This window comes from Podarcis raffonei, chromosome 12 (genome assembly GCF_027172205.1).
Source record: "Podarcis raffonei isolate rPodRaf1 chromosome 12, rPodRaf1.pri, whole genome shotgun sequence".
Classification (NCBI taxonomy): Eukaryota; Metazoa; Chordata; class Lepidosauria; order Squamata; family Lacertidae; genus Podarcis; species Podarcis raffonei.
The window spans coordinates 52,836,644-52,857,533 of NC_070613.1; the positions used below are offsets into that span (position 1 = coordinate 52,836,644).

The 20,890-nt window shown below is 44.5% G+C and overlaps 1 protein-coding gene across 4 annotated transcripts in view; it reads right to left on the reverse strand.

Moving 5' to 3' along the window:
- Positions 1–20,890, reverse strand: part of PDE1C (phosphodiesterase 1C) — a 286,306-nt gene that overhangs the window by 59,632 nt on the left and 205,784 nt on the right. For all 4 annotated transcript variants that reach the window (XM_053359755.1, XM_053359751.1, XM_053359754.1 and 1 more), the window contains 5 exons: positions 17,017–17,130; positions 16,389–16,571; positions 15,034–15,100; positions 8,062–8,178; positions 5,577–5,717 (listed from right to left, as the gene is read on the reverse strand). In XM_053359755.1, the coding sequence (XP_053215730.1) occupies positions 5,577–5,717; positions 8,062–8,178; positions 15,034–15,100; positions 16,389–16,571; positions 17,017–17,130 (622 nt within the window). The remainder of the gene's footprint in view (positions 1–5,576; positions 5,718–8,061; positions 8,179–15,033; positions 15,101–16,388; positions 16,572–17,016; positions 17,131–20,890) is intronic.

The window sequence follows — 20,890 nt, forward strand, 5'->3', positions numbered from 1 at the left end:
GGACTGGCAGTATTACTCAGAAGTTACAACAGTAACATAAAAATGTCCCGGGGCAAAATGTTATTAGGTTGCTTGTTGGGTTGAAATGAATAGATTTCTTTGAAGGGTTCTTAATGAGAGAAATGAGATTGAAAGCACACTTACAATAGATTTTACCACTGAGCTCTTTCCCTCAAATCCCTATTAAGGGAGCAAGTTTTCTCTGATTTGCTACATTAGCTCTTGCGGAAAACTATATGGCACTGCTAATGTTTCTTTGGATTGCTTTGAGAAAAGTGCAGGACCTTCATTACATTTCCTGATGTTGAGGTTTGTGTAATCATAGCATGTGTGGGTAGCGTTGCCCTTAGGCTGGCTTATCCCTTCGAAACTTTATTAACAAAGCCCCAGTTTTCAGCAAAAAGGAAGGGGAAAGGCTTGTCGACTCTGCCCCATTGTTTCTTTGGCACGTGAATCAAATTTGGCTTTCCTGTTAACTAACATCAATCAAACTAAGATCATGGCCACTGGTCCCATCACCTCCTGGCAAATAGAAGGGGAAGAAATGGAGGCAGTGAGATATTTTACTTTCTTGGGCTCCATGATCAATGCAGATGGTGATAGCAGCCACGAAATTAAAAGACGCCTGCTTCTTGGGAGAAAAGCAATGACAAACCAAGACAGCATCTTAAAAAGCAGAGACATCACCTTGCCAACAAAGGTCCGTATAGTGAAAGCTATGGTTTTCCCAGTAGTGATGTATGGAAGTGAGAGCTGGACCATAAAGAAGGCTGATCGCCAAAGAATTGATGCTTTTGAATTATGGTGCTGGAGGAGACTCTTGAGAGTCCCATGGACTGCAAGAAGATCAAACCTATCCATTCTGAAGGAAATCAGCCCTGAGTGCTCACTGGAAGGACAGATGCTGAAGCTGAGGCTCCAATACTTTGGCCACCTCATGAGAAGAGAAGACTCCCTGGAAAAGACCCTGATGTTGGGAAAGGTGGAGGGCACAAGGAGAAGGGGACGACAGAGGACGAGATGGTTGGATAGTGTTCTCGAAGCTACCAGCATGAGTTTGACCAAACTGCGGGAGGCAGTGGAAGACAGGAGTGCCTGGCGTGCTCTGGTCCATGGGGTCACGAAGAGTCGGACATGACTAAACAACTAAACAACAACAACAACATCAATCCGGATTTCATGCAACCAAGACCTTAGACTAGAACCTGCATTTATTCATCACACTCAGGTTCTAAGTTCTCTGCACCCTTACTCAATAGTTTCTGAAACATTAAATGCGGCCAGTCTGGTTGACTGTAACAAGCCAGCTTCAAAACTCCTGGGTTGAAGTTGGTGTGTTTCAGTAAACCATAGTTAAGACCAGGCATAGGCAAACTTTGCCCTCCAGATGTTTTGGGACTACAACTCCCATCATCCCTGACCATAGGTCCTGTTAGCTAGGGATCATGGAAGTTGTAGTCCCAAAACATCTGGAGGGCTGAGTTTGCCTATGCCTGGTTAAGACTAACCATAGTTTGCCTGGCTTTGGATATAACACTAGACTGCAACTAGTTAAAAAAGGAAGCAATGAAGAGGTAAAATCAGTCGTGATCAAATGGACACAAGATTTAGGTCACAACATTATGATGGAAGATTGGGAAAGGTTATGGAAAATTGATCTAAAATTTACAGATTGTTCTTTGTTGAAGGAGTATTATATGAAGATGATGTATAGATGGTATATGACACCAGTGCAGTTAGGGAAAATGTACAAAACTAGCTCAAATATATGTTGGAAGTGTAAAGATAAAGAGGGGACATTTTATCACATGTGGTGGGATTGTAATGTAATTTTTAAAATTTGGGAAATGATATACAATGAATTGAAGAAAATGTTCCATCTAACATTTGTTAAAAAACCTGAAGCATTTTTGTTAGGGATTGTAGGAAAAGACCTGCCAAAGAAGTTGAGAAACATCTTTAGGTATGCAACAACGGTGGCGAGAGTCTTAATAGCACAAGGAGGGAAAACCGAGGAAACTCTGACTAAAGAAGTATGGCAAGAGAAATTGATGGATTATGCAGAATTGGCAAAATTGACATATAAACTACAGGACAAGGATAACTGTGACTTTAAAGATGAATGGGAACCTTTGACAAAGTATTTAAAGATGCAACAAAGTGAATTGGACTCCTTGGCAGGTTTTGAATAAACACTCACACGCAGGTTCTAAGTTCTCTGCACCCTTACTAAATAGCTTCTGAACCATTAAATGCGGCCAGTCTGGTTGACAACAGGTGCTTGGTTGCAATGCTGGTCCAATCCACCTCTAAAACGGAACAATAAAGGTAAAGGTAAAGGGACCCCTGACCATTAGGTCCAGTCGTGACCGACTCTGGGGTTGCGGTGCTCATCTCGCTTTATTGGCGGAGGGAGCCGGCGTACAGCTTCCGGGTCATGTGGCCAGCATGACTAAGCCGCTTCTGGCGAACCAGAGCAGCGCAAGGGAAACGCCGTTTACCTTCCCACCGGAGTGGTGCCTATTTATCTACTTGCACTTTGACATGCTTTCGAACTGCTAGGATGGCAGGAGCAGGGACCGAGCAACGGGAGCTCACCCCGTTGCGGGGATTCGAACTGCTGACCTTCTGATCAGCAAGTCCTAGGCTCTGTGGTTTAACCCACAGCGCCACCCGGGTCCCAAAACGGAACAATAGCATTTTCAATAATGTTGCTCACTTATTGGCATTACACCTCTTGCCCCCTCAGAAGTGGGTCACTTGTTATGTCTATAATCTGTGTGAGGTGAAGGTAAATTGACTGCTAGCAATATACAGTGCCCCCGACAGCAGTTTTACAGAATAGGGTCACGTAGCTGTTTGTACTCAGCTTTGACGCATCATGTTTTTGCCAAACATCAACCAAGGAGCACTGCCAGAAGTTGATTGCCATGAATCATCCACACTTGCCCAATTAAATATTATGTTTTTTGTGTCAGCTTTGAAAAAGATAAAGTGCATATGCTTTCTATGCAGGAGAAAAGAACACTGCCTAAAATATTTTCTTATATTTTTGTCTTTCCACGATTTCCAAATCTTCCAAAGCTACAATTTGGGGCCTTCTTAAATGTAAATAATTTTAGAATATAATAATAATAATAATAATTTATTATTTATACCCCGCCCATCTGGCTGAGTTTCCCCAGCCACTCTGGGCGGCTCCCAATCAGTGTTAAAAACAGTACAGCGTTACATATTAAAAACTTCCCTGAACAGGGCTGCCTTAAGATGTCTTCTGAATGTCAGGTAATTATTTATCTCTTTGACATCTGATGGGAGGGCGTTCCACAGGGCGGGCGCCACTACCGAGAAGGCCCTCTGTCTGGTTCCCTGTAACCTCACTTCTCGCAATGAGGGAACCGCCAGAAGGCCCTCGGCGCTGGATCTCAGTGTCCGGGCTGAACGATGGGGGAGGAGACGCTCCTTCAGGTATACAGGACCGAGGCCGTTTAGGGCTTTAAAGGTCAACACCAACACTTTGAATCGTGCTCAGAAACGTACTGGGAGCCAATGCAGATCTCTCAGAACTGGTGTTATGTGGTCCCGGCGGCCACTCCCAGTCACCAGTCTAGCTGCCGCATTCTGGATTAATTGCAGTTTCCGGGTCACCTTCAAAGGTAGCCCCACGTAGAGCGCGTTGCAGTAGTCCAAGCGTGAGATAACTAGAGCATGCACCACTCTGGCGAGACAGTTTGCGGGCAGGTAGGGTCTTAGCCTGCGTACCAGGTGGAGCTGGTAGACAGCTGCCCTGGACACAGAGTTAACCTGCGCCTCCATGGACAGCTGTGAGTCCAAAATGACTCCCAGGCTGCGCACCTGGTCCTTCAGGGGCACAGTTACCCCATTCAAGACCAGGGAATCCCCCACACCAACCCGCTCCCTGTCCCCCAAAAACAGTACTTCTGTCTTGTCAGGATTCAACCTCAATCTGTTAGCCGCCATCCATCCTCCAACCGCCTCCAGGCACTCACACAGGACCTTCACTGCCTTCACTGGTTCTGATTTAAAGGAGAGGTAGAGCTGGGTGTCATCTGCATACTGATGAACACCCAGTCCAAACCCCCTGATGATCTCTCCCAGCGGCTTCATATAGATATTAAAAAGCATGGGGGAGAGGACAGAACCCTGAGGCACCCCACAAGTGAGAGCCCAGGGGTCTGAACACTCATCCCCCACCACCACTTTCTGGACACGGCCCAGGAGGAAGGAGCGGAACCACTGTATGACAGTGCCCCCAGCTCCCAGCCCCTCTAGACGGTCCAGAAGGATGTTATGGTCGATGGTGTCAAAGGCCGCTGAGAGATCCAGCAGAACTAGGAAACAGCTCTCACCTTTGTCCCTAGCCCGCCGGAGATCATCAACCAGCGCGACCAAGGCAGTTTCAGTCCCATGGTGAGGCCTGAATCCTGATTGGAAGGGATCCAAATGGTCCGTTTCCTCCAGGCGTGCTTGGAGTTGTTCAGCAACCACCCGCTCAATCACCTTGCCCAAGAATGGCAGATTTGAGACTGGGCGATAGTTGGCCAAATTGGCTGGGTCTAAAGATGTTTTTTTAAGAAGCGGTTTAATGACCGCCTCTTTCAGCGGGTCTGGGAAGGCTCCCTCACAGAGGGAAGCATTCACCACCCCGCAGAGCCCATCGCCCAGCCCTTCCCGGCTTGCTTTTATCAGCCAGGATGGGCAAGGATCAAGGAGACAGGTGGTCGGTTTCACTTGTCCAAGCAGCCTGTCCACATCCTCGGAGGTAACAGATTGGAATTGATCCCATGTAACAGGACCAGACAGAACTCTAGCACTCTCCCGCCCTGGCCCTGCTCCCACGGTGGAGTCTACCTCCTTCTGAATCTGAGCGATTTTATCTGCAAAAATACAGTTTCACGAAACACAATAATTATCTCAGAATGGCTGTTACTATTATTTTGTATTTGTTTTCACTTTATTCTTCTTTCTGTGTCGTAATTTTGTGCCATTTTGCCATGCAGTTAAGTTTTTTTGTTCTGAATACCAAAGGAGTAGATCAACTCATGGATTTAGGGTGCATTTGCCAAGTTAGTAGAAAAAAAGATAGCAATATTTACATTATGGCCACTGGCTAAAACCGTACTGAAGCTCTGAGGCATTATATATTCTGTGGCATGCACATAATTTGCACTTGTGGGACCATTGCCCAAAACAGCTGCCACTGTTTATAATCTCCTTTTGCCTGACCTTTTGGCCAGTTTCAAAATCCCACAGTCCAAAGGGGAACTACATTCTCTAAGCATTGGAGAAGGAGAAACTTAGAATCCCAAACACATATCTGAGCAACAGACTCTAATCCAAAGGGTCTAAACCAGAGACCCGCTTTGGTGCTCGTAAATCTTGAGGTTTGTTGTAATTTAAATCCCACAAACAAGCCATGAATAATAACAACAATAATAATTTATTATTTATACCCTGCCCATCTGGCTGGGTTTCCTCAGTGGGTCATGCAGGAAATCTACCCAAAATGCACAACATTGTTTGGGTCTCCTAAGAAAGGGGATTGATTTACTTACCGCTACACCTGTCTTAAAAAGGAGGTAATGAACAGTCTGTGTGACATCTGCGGCATGCATTAGGTTGTGATATGGATTTTTATGCTTGCTGTACCCAACTTCCAGGGCTTCCACAAAGGAGACAAGAGCAGATATTGGAATCTAAACAAAAACACAGGAAGGGAAGTACATTTGGCAAAGATTGTTGAAATTTTAAGCATCAAGATCTTAGCATCCAAATATGGTTTCTTTCTCAATTAAAAAAAAAAATCAAATGGAAAGACTTCAGAAAACTTTTTATACATGGATGGTGCTTCAAATTGTCTCGCTCTGTTATAAATATCAACCAAAGTTAATGGCATATGTACTTATCATTTGCCCTTAATGTCCAAAATGTGTGTGATTCACCACTAGCATGCAATATTAACTGCATTCTCCTTTGGTTTTCTATCGCCTCTTTGTTTTGGAAATTTACTGGAACACAAAGGGTTATAGAGCTTGTGAAACATGGACCACTTATAAACGCCATCTCCAACTCCTTGAAAGATTCCATCAATGGTGTCTCCAAAAATTTTTACACATCACTTGGGAAAACAGGTGAACAAATGCCAGTGTACTGGAAGAAGCAAAGATCACCAGTGACAAAGAAACAATTCTTCAACATCAACTTCGTTGGACTAGTCATGTTGTTTGGATGCCTGATGATCGTCTTCCAAAGCAACTACTCTATTCTGAACTTAAAAATGGAAAAGGTAATGCTGGTGGTCAACAAGAGGTTTAAAGACTGTCTCAAGGCAAATCTAAAAAAATGTAGTATAAACACCGACAACTGGGAAACACTGGCCTGTGAGCGCTCCAATTGGAGAACAGACTTTACCGAAGGTGTCATGGACTCTAAAGACGCTTGAACTCAGGTCGAAAGGGAGAAATGTGCTAAGAGGAAGGCACGTTTGGCAAACCCTCACCATGATTAATTCCCGCCCGGAAACCTATGTCCCCACTGTGGAAGGCCGTGTGGCTCCAGAATTGGCCCCCACAGTCACTTACAGACTCACTGTTAAGACTGTGTTCATGGAAGACAATCCTATTCGGCTATGAGGGATCGCCAAAGAAGAAGAAGTCGTCCTACTCAGTGTAGACCTATTCAATTTAGTTTCTTCAGTAGTCTTCTCGGAGTATGACTTTATTGGGCATAGTATTGCCTAAATACTTTTTAAACTATACATATCCCAGTGGGAAGGGGGGTTGCTGGTTTTACTAAGGTGGACATTAATTGCTTTCAGTCTATATCCAAGAATTAAGCTTGGTTAGCTTCTTTTAAAGCAATGGGAATCAGTGTAATACAGAAGACTGAGTATGGGTTATAAGCTGAGACTCAAAATACATCTCAGTGTGGCCTTGGGTAGATCACCCAAAGCCAGTTCAAGTATTCAGAAGTCATGTCATCCTACAGGACTGTGCCACTTCCAAATCCATGTGTGGATCACAGGACTTCTCATATATATTTTGATCTTGATATACTTTCATACAGACTCCACCTCACCAAATAACAATGAGTCTGTAGGTGACTGTGGAGGCCAATTCTGGATCCACACGTCCCCACACAGCGGGAACATTGGTTTCCGGGCAGGAGTTGATCACGGTGTGGCTTTGCCAAGTGTGCCTTCCTCTTAGCACGTTTCTCCCTTGCGTCCTGAGTTTGAGTGTCTTCAAAGCCCATGATATCTTTGGTAAAGGCTGTTCTCCAACTGGAGCACTTGCAGGGCAGTGTTTCCCAGTTGTGAGTGTTTATAATACATTTTTTAAGATTTACCTTGAGACAGTCTTTAAACGTCTTTTGTTGACCACCAGCATTACACTTTCCATTTTTAAGTTTGGAACAGGGTAGTTGCTTTGGAAGACGATGATGCCATAAAGCCAGGAAGGTTAGTGTGACTGACATTGAAATCTACTCAGAGTCAAGAGTGGATTTCATGCTCTTTATTCAGCTCGTAGTGGTGAGGAGGAATGGAAGTTCCCCCAGAACGTCTGTCTTATATACATTATTTACACAATGGACCCCCACATGATTGGCTAATTCCGGAATTCTCCTGTAGGCCAATCAGGTTGTGGATTCCCTTCCACCTGGAGCTGAATTGGGTGGCTCCTGTGGACCAATCAGACGGCTGCCTTTTGGATCGTATTCAACTCAGTACATAATAGGCATCAAAAACTTTTGTGACAGGAGTGCTACTGAATACAGCACGGAACCCTTCCTTCAGTGAAGTGGGTAAATGTACCCCATTTCAATATGATGCCATATTGACTGATTCTTACTTGGTCTTGTTCATCGCAGTAGTAATAACATCCTAGTTAAATCAGGCGACAAGTATGCAACAGTCACGGTTTAACAACCACATGTTCATGGCCAATAGCACAGATAAAACAGAATTACAAGGTTAGTGATATTTCTTCTTTGAGTAAATTACAAGAGAACAGAGAGGAAGGGCACTGCAGGATTACTGACCTTGAAGCGGCTGATCAAATCATAACGTGTGAGCAATTCGTAGAAAATGAATTTCAGTGCATGGTCCCCACTAGCGTCGTTTAGTGCAAATACGTCGAAGGACCACTTGTCTACGTTCTGTGAGAGAAAAGGCAGCATTAGTGTGTGTTTTCTTCATCAGTGACAGAAAGGAAAGCAACGACTGTTAAATACAAAGCCTATACACGCTTTGATGATGTAAGGTAGTCAGTAAATTTTTGAGTTGAATCTGTTTGGCATATTAAGATGCTAGCAATTTTAACCAGAGGACGTGGGTGGCGCTATGGTCTAAACCACTGAGCCTCTTGGGCTTGATGATCAGAAGGTTGGCAGTTCGAATCCCCGCAATGGGGTGAGCTCCTGTTGCTCGGTCCCAGCTCCTGCCAACCTAGCAGTTCGAAAGCACGCCAAAAAGTGCAAGCAGATAAATAGGTACCGCTCCAGCAGGAAGGTAAATGGCGTTTCTGTGCACTGCTGTGGTTTTGCCAGAAGTGGCTTAGTCATGCTGACCACATGACCCAGAAAAACTGTCTGCGGACAAATGCCGGCTCCCTCGGTCTGTAAAGCGAGATGAGTGCCGCAACCCCAGAGTCGTCTGCGACTGGACTTAACTGTCAGGGGTCCTTTACCTTTACCTTTTTAATTCTAACCAGTCAAATTAAATCCTGTGGCAGCTACAAGCAACCAAGCTAAAGAATGCAGAATCTAGCTCTAAATTCGAGAAACATCAGAGAGCCATCTATTTTGGTTGGAGCATTTACTGCTTAGAGAGAACTTCATTCTTTCATTCTTTTTCATTCATTCTTTCATTCTTTCATTTACTGTCTTTCTTGTATAATGGAAGAAAAAGTGGTGTGCATAGGTGCTAGCTAGTCTCTCATCCAAGCACTCAGATTCAGACCTACTGGGCTGCAGCAAGTATCATGTGCCTTCAAAATCATACACATCAAAGAGAGAGAGAGAGAGAGAGAGCAAAATTGAAGAATTAAATAGTGATGAATAGATTGTGCTTATGATTTTATTTTATTTTTGCTGCGGTGCATTGCTCTATATGTTCACTCCACAATTTCTCATGATAACAGACTACTAAATGAAACCTTTCCCCAAGAGGTGTAGAAGTAATTTGTTCAAGACTATCTTGGAAATGAACTTCTTAAAAGGACCTCTCAAAAGAGGAATCTGCCCCTATGAACCCCTGACCTTCATTGATGGCTGTTTTGGTTTATTCCCGTGCTGGGAAAGGGTTCTCAACTGCAGCGCACCCCTATCTCCACCTGCCCCCAGTGCATCTTCTCCACTCTCCTCTTTTCTTAACTGCAAGTAGAGAGTGGGGACTCAGCTATACAGCTGCAAATAAAAAAATTTTTTCCTTCCAGTAGCACCTTAAAGACCAACTAAGTTAGTTCTTGGTATGAGCTTTCGTGTGCATGCACACTTCTTCAGATACACTTGAAACAGAAGTTGCCAGATCCCTCTATATAGTGAGAAGGTGTATCTGAAGAAGTGTGCATGCACACGAAAGCTCATACCAAGAACTAACTTAGTTGGTCTTTAAGGTGCTACTGGAAGGAAATTTTTTTTTTGTTTTGACTATGGCAGACCAACACGGCTACCTTTCTGTAGCTGCAAATAAAACGTTTTAAGTGTGTTGTAAAGTGCAATATACAAATGTGGCACCAGATGGCAACAGTGAACCAAGGCAAATTCAACATATTTTTCAAAACGTTTTTTTAAAAGCATTTTCACAGCATTTCTTTAAATGTGTGTAGATTCCACCTGGGAGATGCTGTAGTAACTGAAGCAGAGGGCAAGAGGAGGAAAGGTTTTCTCCTTCCTCTCCATCATTCTGGCATGTTTCACAGTGTACAGAGGTACCTCGAGTTACGTATGCTTCAGGTTACATACGCTTCAGGTTACAGACTCCGCTAACCCAGAAATAGTGCTTCAGGTTAAGAACTTTGCTTCAGGATGAGAACAGAAATCGTGCAGCAGCGGCACAGCGCCAGCAGGAGGCCCCATTAGCTAAAGTGCTGCTTCAGGTTAAAAACAGTTACAGGTTAAGAACGGACCTCCGGAACGAATTAAGTACTTAACCCGAGGTACCTTTGTATCTGGACAAAAGGCATAGGACTGCTTAGGAACTGAAGTCTTCTCAAATGATATTGCCCTTGAGAAACTTTCAGTTCCCAAGCACTACTGCTCTTTTACTCTTGACACACTGCAGAGTGCACCAGAAAGAAATAGGAGAAGCAGGGAAGAAAAACATCATTGGGAAGAATGCATTGAATACTGGGAGCCAAGGTGCACACTTCCCAACCCTTTTGGATTGACTCAGGAAATGAGCCAACTTGTTTCTGGTTGCTGTTGTTTTCAAACTCACACACAAGTCAAGTGATTTCTGAGTCACACCAAACAGAGACCAGGGTAGCGTGCCCATCTCTGCATTTTGGCAAAAGTTCACGTTTATAAAAAGGTTACCCTCCCCGTGATCTCAAGTCTTGAGGTTCCATTCCTATCATTGCCACTTGGCTAGGTGTTTTGTTTTTTTTAAGCTCAAACACAACCCAGCAATAGAGAAGACAGCCAATGTATACTAGATGTACTGTGTAGTCACAATGCTGATTTGTTATGCAGGATTTGCCCCCAGTGGAAGATGCTACCACATAGTGAGGCAAGCATTTGAAATGAAAATTGCACCACTTTGATTAGGCAGTTTCCTCCAAGCCGCCCTATGCTTCCAAAAAGAAAGGAATGCAGTGACAGAGAGAAAATCATTCAATCTGCACAAATAGCTTACTGTATAGGCAACCACATGTACTAAGCACTGTGTGCATCTATAATTTTGGGGGCAGGGAAAGCTCTTTCAGTGCATTTTTCTTTTCTTATTTTCATTATAATGTCAAGAAAATGTCTGGTGACTGTAAGTGCACGCAAATTGTCTCCTATGCAGTGGTGGCTGCCACGTGGAATGGTTTAAAATTACTTTATCGAAAACACAATTCTCAGTCCCTTCACTGTTATGTTGTTAATTGTGCGCCAGAAGTTAATGGTACTTAGGGCCATTTGATATATATTATTACCCGTCCACCTAAGTAGGCCACTGCCAAGCAATTTTTTATTGCCATTTTTAATCAATGTAACTTCTACTGTACAAATGTAATGAACGGTGGCAGGAAAAAGAGACGCCCAAGTGTGCTGCAAATCAGACTTACAAGGCAATTTCCATCGACACAACTCATACATTATGCATTTGATTATAGCATGAATATCCTACACGCAGTTGGGCTGTAATTTCCCCCGATGTGTTTTCAGACTAAGTGACATTTCCTCAAGCAACCAGAAAAGCAGCACAGTGGGAACGACATACGCTGACGTTGCATCAATTGCCTGATGTGAAGATAACATTTTAAAAATGGGACTGTCCTGCTTCAGTGTTGCCGCTGACCTTTAACGCCCTAAACGGCCTCGGTCCTGTATACCTGAAGGAGCGTCTCCATCCCCATCATCCAGCCCGGACACTGAGGTCCAGCACCGAGGGCCTTCTGGCGGTTCCCTCGCTACGAGAAGTGAGGTTACAGGGAACCAGGCAGAGGGCCTTCTCAGTAGTGGCACCCGCCCTGTGGAACGCCCTCCCAGCAGATCTCAAGGCAATAAACAACTATTTTACTTTTAAAAGACAACTGAAGGCAGTCCTGTTTAGGGAAATTTTTAATGTCTGACGCTGTATTGTTTTTAATATTCGGTTGGAAGCCGCCCAGAGTGGCTGGGGAAACCCAGCCAGATGGGCAGGGTATAAATAATATATTATTATTATTATTATTATTATTATTATTATTATTATTATTATTCAGTGTGCTCTGAAATTTCCCTGTGCCGCTTCTGCCAACTTGCAAATCACTTTCATTCCATTGCAGAAGAGGCAAATAGTGGCAGAAAAGAAAAGATATTGTATGGAGCTGAAATACACCTTTTGACTCTAGGTGATGCTAACACTGGGAAGTTTTGACCAAACTGCGGGAGGTAGTGGAGGACAGAGGTGCCTGGCGTGCTCTGGTCCATGGGGTCACGAAGAGTCGGACACGACTAAACGACTAAACAACAACAACAAAACACTGGGAAGTAGGGCAGCCCACCAAATAAAATGATCAATTAGAACCCTCCCTAATCCACATTCAAATCTGATGCACAACAGGCTTCCTGCCTGGCATCTCACAGAACACTTAGACAGACAACAATCTACCAAGTAGATTCATTTCAAAAGTTCAGGGATGGCCCAAGACATTTTGGCACCTGAGGCAAACCACCGTTGCAGGGAAACATAAGCGCCAACTCCCCGGGGCTGTGGGTGCCCTGGCTCCCACATTATTTTAAATGACGGGGCCGGGCAGCCACAAAATAATAATAATAATAATAATAATAATAATAATAATAATCCCACCCTTCCTGGTTCAAAAACCGGACTCAGGGCGGCTAACAACAAATTTAAAACATTTAACTGATGCAACAAAAAACAGCATAAAATACCATATAAAACGTGAATAACAATAAATTCGGAATTCAAAAATCAATTTAGGGGGGAAGTCCATCCAATAAGCGTTAGATGATCACCAGGGCTAGCTGGCCAAATTAGTCCCACTTGGGCCAGCGAGGAGACCAGGGAGAATTAGCTGTGGAATCCCAGAGCAGATAATCTTCGTAAAAAGGGGAGGGGGAGGCAAGGAAGGGGAATAAAAGATCAGGCTAAGTTCAAATTGAAAGCCAGGCAGAATAGCTCTGTGTTACAGGCCCTGCGGAAGGAAGTTACATCCTGCAGGGCCCTGGTCTCATGGGACAGAGCATTCCACCAGGTCGGAGCCATCACTGAGAAGGCCCTGGCCCTGGTGGAGGATGGCCTGACTTCCATAGGGCCCAGGACCTCTAAACTAAAAGTGTGGGCATGCGGCAGGGCGTGTCCTCGGGACGTCACCATGCCCCAATACGTGCAAGAGTGACGTCAGCATGCCAGGGACGCCGCTGCTGGAGAAGAAGGGATGAGCTAAGATCTAAATCGGGAACAAGGCGGGGAATCAAATCAACCTCACCTGGTGGTTAAAGACCTTTGTGGGGAGAAAGGAACCTGCTCTGAATCATGTCAGGTGTGTGCAGAGCCCAGGAGACCCCAAAGGGCAGACGCCAGCATTTCCTCCCTAGGGGTGGAAGGAGACCAGCAGCGCTTCCTATTTGCTGAGCCTCTGCTGGGCTTTCTCCTACATCAACGGGGGAAGTGGCTTGTAGCCATTTAAACTCCCCACAGTGCCCCATATGGGACACTGAGAAACTTAAATGACTGCTTACCATTGCTTAGTTCAGATTTACGCCACACTTTTGCAAGGCTACTGTTATCCAGTACTGATTTCCAGAAACTCATATGTAGTCACAAAATGCATGGTCCTTTTTAAAAAACAAAACTTTTTCCCTTCAATGAGTAACAAGGGGACCTTTGGGGATGGATGTTTTAGTTATGTGTTAACATTGCACTACTAGGGACGCGGGTGGCGCTGTGGGTAAAGCCTCAGTGCCTAGGACTTGCCGATCACATGGTCGGCGGTTCGAATCCCCGCAGTGGGGTGCGCTCCCGTCGTTCGGTCCCAGCGCCTGCCAACCTAGCAGTTCGAAAGCACCCCCGGGTGCAAGTAGATAAATAGGGACCGCTTACCAGCGGGAAGGTAAACGGCGTTCCGTGTGCTGCGCTGGCTCGCCAGTTGCAGCTTATCACGCTGGCCACATGACCCGGAAGTGTCTGCGGACAGCGCTGGGTCCCGGCCTATAGAGTGAGATGAGCGCACAACCCTAGAGTCTGGCAAGACTGGCCCGTACGGGCAGGGGTACCTTTACCTTTACCTTTGACATTGCACTATTGGCATGCTATAGGATTGGTGTTTACTGACTTTTGTTTAGGTAGGCTCTTGCTGTGGAATAAACAAAAATCCAACAAAAATTTCCTCTGTGCTGAGTTTTATTAGCCTGGTCCAAACGAAGTAGGAAAAGTTGTACCAACCACTGTACCAGTGCAATCTCAGCTCTCTGGGGTTTTGTGGAGAAATCCCTTTTGCCAGCCTGAGGTGCTGAGGATTGAACCAAACACTTTACAGCTAAGCTCCCATGTGAGGTGCTCTAAATAAATAGCAGGTCAGGTGCTTCAAACTGCAAGTGTAGAATAGAATACTAATGGACATCCAATAATATTAAAAAAGAACTGAGGGGTGGGAGGCAGAAAGAATCCTATCAGGCAAAAGGCTGGCCTTGGGTCCTTCTTCCCAACATGCATTTGGAGGGGATGTTTAATACAGTGGGATGTTTAAAGGCAGAACCACAGAGCCTAGGACTTGCCGATCAGAAGGTCGGCGGTTTGAATCCCCGCAACGGGGTGAGCTCCGGTTGCTCGGTCCCTGCTCCTGCCAACCTAGCAGTTCAAAAGCACGTCAAAGTGCAAGTAGATAAATAGGTACCGCTCCGGCGGGAAGGTGAACGGCGTTTCCGTGTGCTGCTCTGGCTCGCCAGAAGCGGCTTAGTCATGCTGGCCACATGACCCGGAAGCTGTACGCCGGCTCCCTCGGCCAATAAAGCGGGATGAGTGCGCAACCCCAGAGTCGGCCACGACTGGATCTAATGGTCAGGGGTCCCTTTACCTTTACCTTTATTCTTAGGGTATTGTTCAAGACTTCATTTTCTACTTCCTGTTTACATACAGAAGATATCACACCTTACTCTAGTGGTGATATTTTAACAACAGAAATGAGCCGAAGATCACCAGGTAACCTCTGGACTGTTTTTCTCTGATGCATTTTGTCTCCTTGTATGATGTAAGCTAAATCATTTTCAAGACACAATGAAAGGTAGAGCATGCACAGACCTCTACATGAAATCCCCGTGTCATTTCAGTGTTTTGTAAGAGAGAACCACCACTGGCATTACCTTTAGCACTCCAATGACAGCTGGTGGGTAGCTAAGTCCAACCATATTGGATGTCCGTCTGTACATTCTGTCAAGATAAAACAAATTAATTACACACATGACAGAGTTCTCTTCAGAATACATCGTTTTTAGCCAAGCCAAACAAATTGCCTTTCTTCCTTTATTCCCACTGGCATTAATTTCTATGCCAAAATGTTCCATTCAGAGCCAGAGATAGTGTCACGCAAAAGAGCTTTCTGCAGAACTGCTGCCATATGTTGTGCTTTGATGAAGGTATGCATTTACTTAAAATGTTTACAGCCAGAATATAGGCTTCCTGTACTGCCTCACCACTGCCACCATTTCATGCCTTGCACACATCGGTTTGAATCTGCAAAACCACCAGCAGCACAATCCGCACAAGTTTCCTTTATTGTAATGTAAAAGATCCCAACCACACGTGGAAGAGGATCACTGGATCAGGATGATCTGGTATGCTTACTTGGAAGCACTGAAGAAATGAACCTATGCTGCCAATTCTCGTAGTAGACCAGTATAAAGTAAGCAGCACATAAGCGGCACTCAAAACACTAAAAAAACATTCTACGTTCTAAATCTTATATTAATAATCCAAAAATTGAGAGAACTATGTACAAGATCTACTACAGAAGCCACAAACAGACTGAATCTTCCTTTTGGACACAATTTGGATGAGTTTTCTGTTTGTGGCTTCTGTAGTAGATCTTGTAGTAGCTCTCTCAATTTTTGGATTATTAATTTAAGATTTAGAATGTAGAAAATTTTTTAGTGTTTTGTGTGCCGCTTATGTGCTGCTTACTTTATACTGGTCTACTTGGAAGCACTGGCACCTCTTTGACTTATTTCAAAGTAAATGTGTGTTGTTATTTCAATGGCAAGGTTAGACAAAGTTCTCTTTACAATTAATGCTTCAATGCAAAACACTGCCACAGCCTTCCCGCCAAATATAATTGCAAAATGCACCATTCTGTGTTATCAAAATAGCAACCTTGCCTGGTGACCAAAAGGATCCTGTTTCCGCTCAGACATCATTAGCCCAAGATGCAATCCATCTCAAAGTGATGCAAACGCTAAAACTGGTGAACTGAAATGATTCAGGGTTGTTACGATATCGTAAGTGCTAGCCATTTCTGAATTATTGTGCTCAGAAGGCCCTCGGAGACAGAGGGCTCTCATATCTGGATTTAGAGATGGAGAAAGTGAAGTCATGATCCTGGCCAATTCTTCAGAACTATTGGGCCTTCACTGGTCGCTCACGTTTACCTACAAAGCTCCCATATCTATAAACTGCAACATCTGACTATTCTTTGGTGCAGAGCAGTTGCATCATCCATTACCTCTCCACAAATATCCCAGCCTGAACTGCATGCACAATACTTCGGAATCGTGGCTTTTCCTCGCTCCTTTTCAGCATCATCCCCATTTGCCGTGTGAAAGTAGAAGCCAGCCAATCCCGTACTTCCGAGGGCACAGCATCTGACTGGATATCGCTGAGTTCATCTTCCGTATCCAACAGACGCCTATTGGGAGAGATACGGGGGAGATACGTTAAATAAAGATTTCCACAGAAACAGCATTTTTCTTGCAACATTTCTCCTGTTTACAAGGTGTTACACATGCCCAGCCCCTAATTAAATCTGCTGGTTTGTTGGTTGGTGGTTGTTTTCTTTCAGGTGAATTTAATGTAGAAAAATATTGACATTTAGTTATTTCTATGCACAACCGCAGTACCCCCAGATTGTAAAGTACCTCACTTCTGGAGTGTGAGAGCAATGAAGATCTTTGCAGGGTTATTCACAGTGCTTTTTTTCTGGGGGAGCTCAGGGGTACGCACACCCCTAAACATTTTGTGAATCTTTGTGTGACTCACACTAATCCCAAGAAATAGGATGAGCTATTAAGCTTGTTTACTTAAAAAATAAATGATGAGAATAAAGCATTACTACACTGAAACAATCGTCTCACCTGGTTTCATCAATGTACACAGATTCAAGCACTGTAGCAGCATATTCCAAGTTCTTTTTCAAGTCAACAACGGAAGCCTCTCCTCTCTCTAGCTGCTTCACCAAAGATCGTAACCTAAGAGAAGAAAACAAGAATTTGATTAGCAGAAATCCACATCTGGAATTCCAAAGGAGTTCAGATTAATATCCCCAAATCCTTAACTTTCTTGCACCATCCTATTAACAGCATATGAGGGCTGTGAGTATATGATGGTTACAAGCCATAAAAGGGGACTCAGCTATACAGCTGCAAATAAAATGTTTTGTAAAGTGCATTATACAAATCTGACACTAGATGGCAACAGTGAGTTATGGCAAATTCTATATATTTTTTCAAAACGTTTTTTAAAAAAGCATTTTCACAGTGTTTTTTTACATGCGTGTAGATTCCACCAGGGTGTTGTTATCTAGGCTACCAAAGAAGACAAAATGAACAGTTTGGATTCTACCATCTACCATCTTATATAACCTGCTTTCCTAGCTCCCTGGTAGAGGGCTGCCTTTCATAAAAGCATTTCCATTCTCCCAATATGGCTTTTTAACAGAAAGTGCAGGCATGAAGGATGTTTTGTATCATCAAACAGTGTTGAAATTCTAAAAGGAGGGACAGGAAGATTTTGAACATCGTAGTTTCAACACAGCATTCCAGGAGAATGCAATCTCTAGCAGAGTTTATTTAATACAGAGAATTCTGTTCAACATGTATAGAGTTAACTAGTTGTAAAGACTAGTTATAAAAGGATGCCTCTCCAGGTTTGCCAGATAATTGTGCAAGAAATTTGCTTTTCTAACTGGAACGCTTTTCACTTCATTGGGCGCAATTTTGCATTGTCTCCTAGCTTTCAGAAGCAGATGTGGGGGCATGAAAAAGTGACTTCAGGGACATGAAATTTCTCCCCACAGCTCTATGGATCCTGCCCTTTATTGATTTTGCTTAAGAATGAATACACTGGATCTTAAAATGCATGATATGTAGCATGGGCGAAGTGAAGGAATAATAGAGACCCTCACATTTGTATTTTGTGCCTTTGATTCAATTCGCTAAACATAGCCCTGCACATTTGTTCTGCAGTGTTCAACATCCATATACAATTCAGGCAGAATGAATAGCTCTAACACTGCACGACTAGCATCCATCATACAAGATTAGATGTGGCACACAGTCCATCCATCATCTGGCAAAAGAAGAAGAGGGCTTTCGGAATAGAACCGTGTGCTTCACATACACAAAAAATGTTGTTGCCCTTGTCTGCCGTTTGTTATTTATGACTTATCTGGTAGAGGTGCTGGAAGTGGCCACATGCCTTCAGTGAAAGAGAGTTGGCTGACATTGCCTCTTTTGTGTGATCAATGCTTTTAAAGCATGAGTGAAGCCGCTCAGAATAAATCATAGATTTTCATGCCTGCAGTTCTTTCAAATGACCGAAACAAGTCTTTACTGTGTTTCAGCTTGGTCTGGCAAATGGGCGCAAACGCACTGTGGTTAAGCAAAAGTTCAGGCTCACTAGCGATTGAAAGCCTGCAAAGGCCTAGGTGTTGGCATGTCCTTTTCCTTATATCTGCTTCCTGAATTTACTTCCAGAGAGTTTTATAAACACATGTTTCTTTTAGTGTTACAAGGGACCGTGATAAACAAGGCGTTTAGCGCTAAGGCAAAACATGCGTAAGCATGTCTGGGAATTCTAGCATGCACCAAAAAGTATCCAACAGAAAAATGAATGAATGGTATCCAACAGAAAAACTCCTATGGAAATAATGACCAACTCAGGCCCAAAAGTGGATGCAACCCTTTATCTCTACATTGCAGGAGTACGATGTCTGGCAAATTCCCAGGCTGCACTTTGTCACAAAATCCCTCAAAATGTTTGAAAAGCAACTTTCTCACCACCATGTCCTGAGTGTTTTGAAGCAGTATGAAATGGCTGTGTCACGATATTATTTTAAAGCCCGCTTTTTAAAAAGTATGTCACTGTTATTCTGCAGTAGAAAATATTTCTTCACACACACAAAAATTACAGCTACCATATATCTCATAAACAGCATGTAATACATCAACATTACAACACATATTTCCTTACTCTTTCAGCGGTGGAAGTGCACTGAACAACTACTAAGCACACATACTGTATGTAAGGTGCATGGACACCTGTTTGGGCCGCAATATAATGGGAATATGGGAAGAATACAGAATATCCTTGTGATGGAATTGTGTCCCTCACTATAGTAATAAGCTTCCACTGGGGATGATGATTCACTATGGAACTGGCTCCTTATATCTGTGGTGCAAGATTGCAAAAAGCAGACACCATGTGCTGTGCCAAATATGGCATTCCCACCTAGCTTATTCCATTAAGTCTGGTTCTCAATAGTCTCCACTCATTGATCTCTTGCATCCACTCATGAGGAAAAGAGAGAAGAAAAGGGATCTGGGCTGAATCCAGCTGGACTGCAGGAATACATGATAGGCCTGCCAACTGCCAAAGTCTTACTGTTAGCAGGCAAGCCCAACATTTGGCAACCCAAGATACAGAAAGCAGCAAAGTGGTCCCTAGTGAAAATTGGAAAGCCTAGCGCATGCCTCCCTGCTCAGGATAACAACTAAATCCAGTTTTCATATTCTTCTGAGTGAACATATGTTCTTATTCACACTAATGAGCTCCAAAGCCCATTTGTTGATTGAATCTAGAAGCACAAGCTATAAGGGCTGCATTAATTCGAAACAGCAATACTAAGGTGGCTCCTGAATCTGGTGGAACTTCATTTCCCCTTATTCCCTCTGATATCTTCAGCTGATCTTTTCTTGATGGTTCCTGAACATCCTGCCATACAGTGGTGCCCCGCAAGACGAATGCCTCGCAAGACGGAAAACCCGCTAAAACGGGTTTTCCGTTTTGGAGGCGCTTCGCAAAACGAATTTCCCTATGGGCTTCCTTCGCAAGACGAAAGCCCATAGGGAAATCTCCGGGACAGTGGGGAAGCGCAGTGCGTCTTCCCCACTGTCCTCGGACCTCCTCCGAAGGCTGGCGGTGGGGCGGAGAGACCTCCTCCCGCCTCCAGGCTTCGGAAGGCTGCTCCAAAGGCTGGCGGCGGGAGGAGGTCTCTCCGCCCCACCGCCAGGCTTCGGAAGGCTGCTCCGAAGGCTGGCGGTGGGGCGGAGAGACCTCCTTCCGCCGCCAGGCTTTGGAAGGCTCCTCCGAAGGCTGGCGGTGGGGCGGAGAGACCTCCTCCCGCCGCCAGCCTTCGGAAGGCTCCTCCGAAGGCTGGCAGTGGGGCGGAGAGACCTTCTCCCCGCGCCAGCCTTCGGATGGCTGTCCTGAAGACTTGCGGTGGGAGGAGGGTTTTCCTTCCCACCGCCAACATTCAGAATGCTGTTCTGAATGTTGGCGGTGGGGAGGAAAAACCCTCCTCCCACCGCAAGCCCCGGGAACAGAGGAGAAGCGCTGCGCGCCTTCCCCTCTGTTCCTGTACCTGTCCTGAAGGCTTGCGGTGGGGAGAAAAGCCCTTCTCCGCACCGCCAGCCTGGCAAGCGGTCTCCATAGGAACGCATTAATTGATTTTCAATGCATTCCTATGGGAAACCGTGCTTCGCAAGACGAAAAACTCGCAAGAAGAAAAAACTTGTGGAACGAATTAATTTCGTCTTGCGAGGCACCACTGTATTTCAACATGGGTATAACCTTTGGTGATATCCAGACAACCACATTTCTGTCTTTCTTTCTATCAAAATTCATGACGCTGATACCACCTAAACATCTCGGATGTTCCCTGATGCCAGGCCATCAAATTCTTGGATCTGTCGGGTTCATTTCCTTCCCCACTTCCAACACATTGTGTGA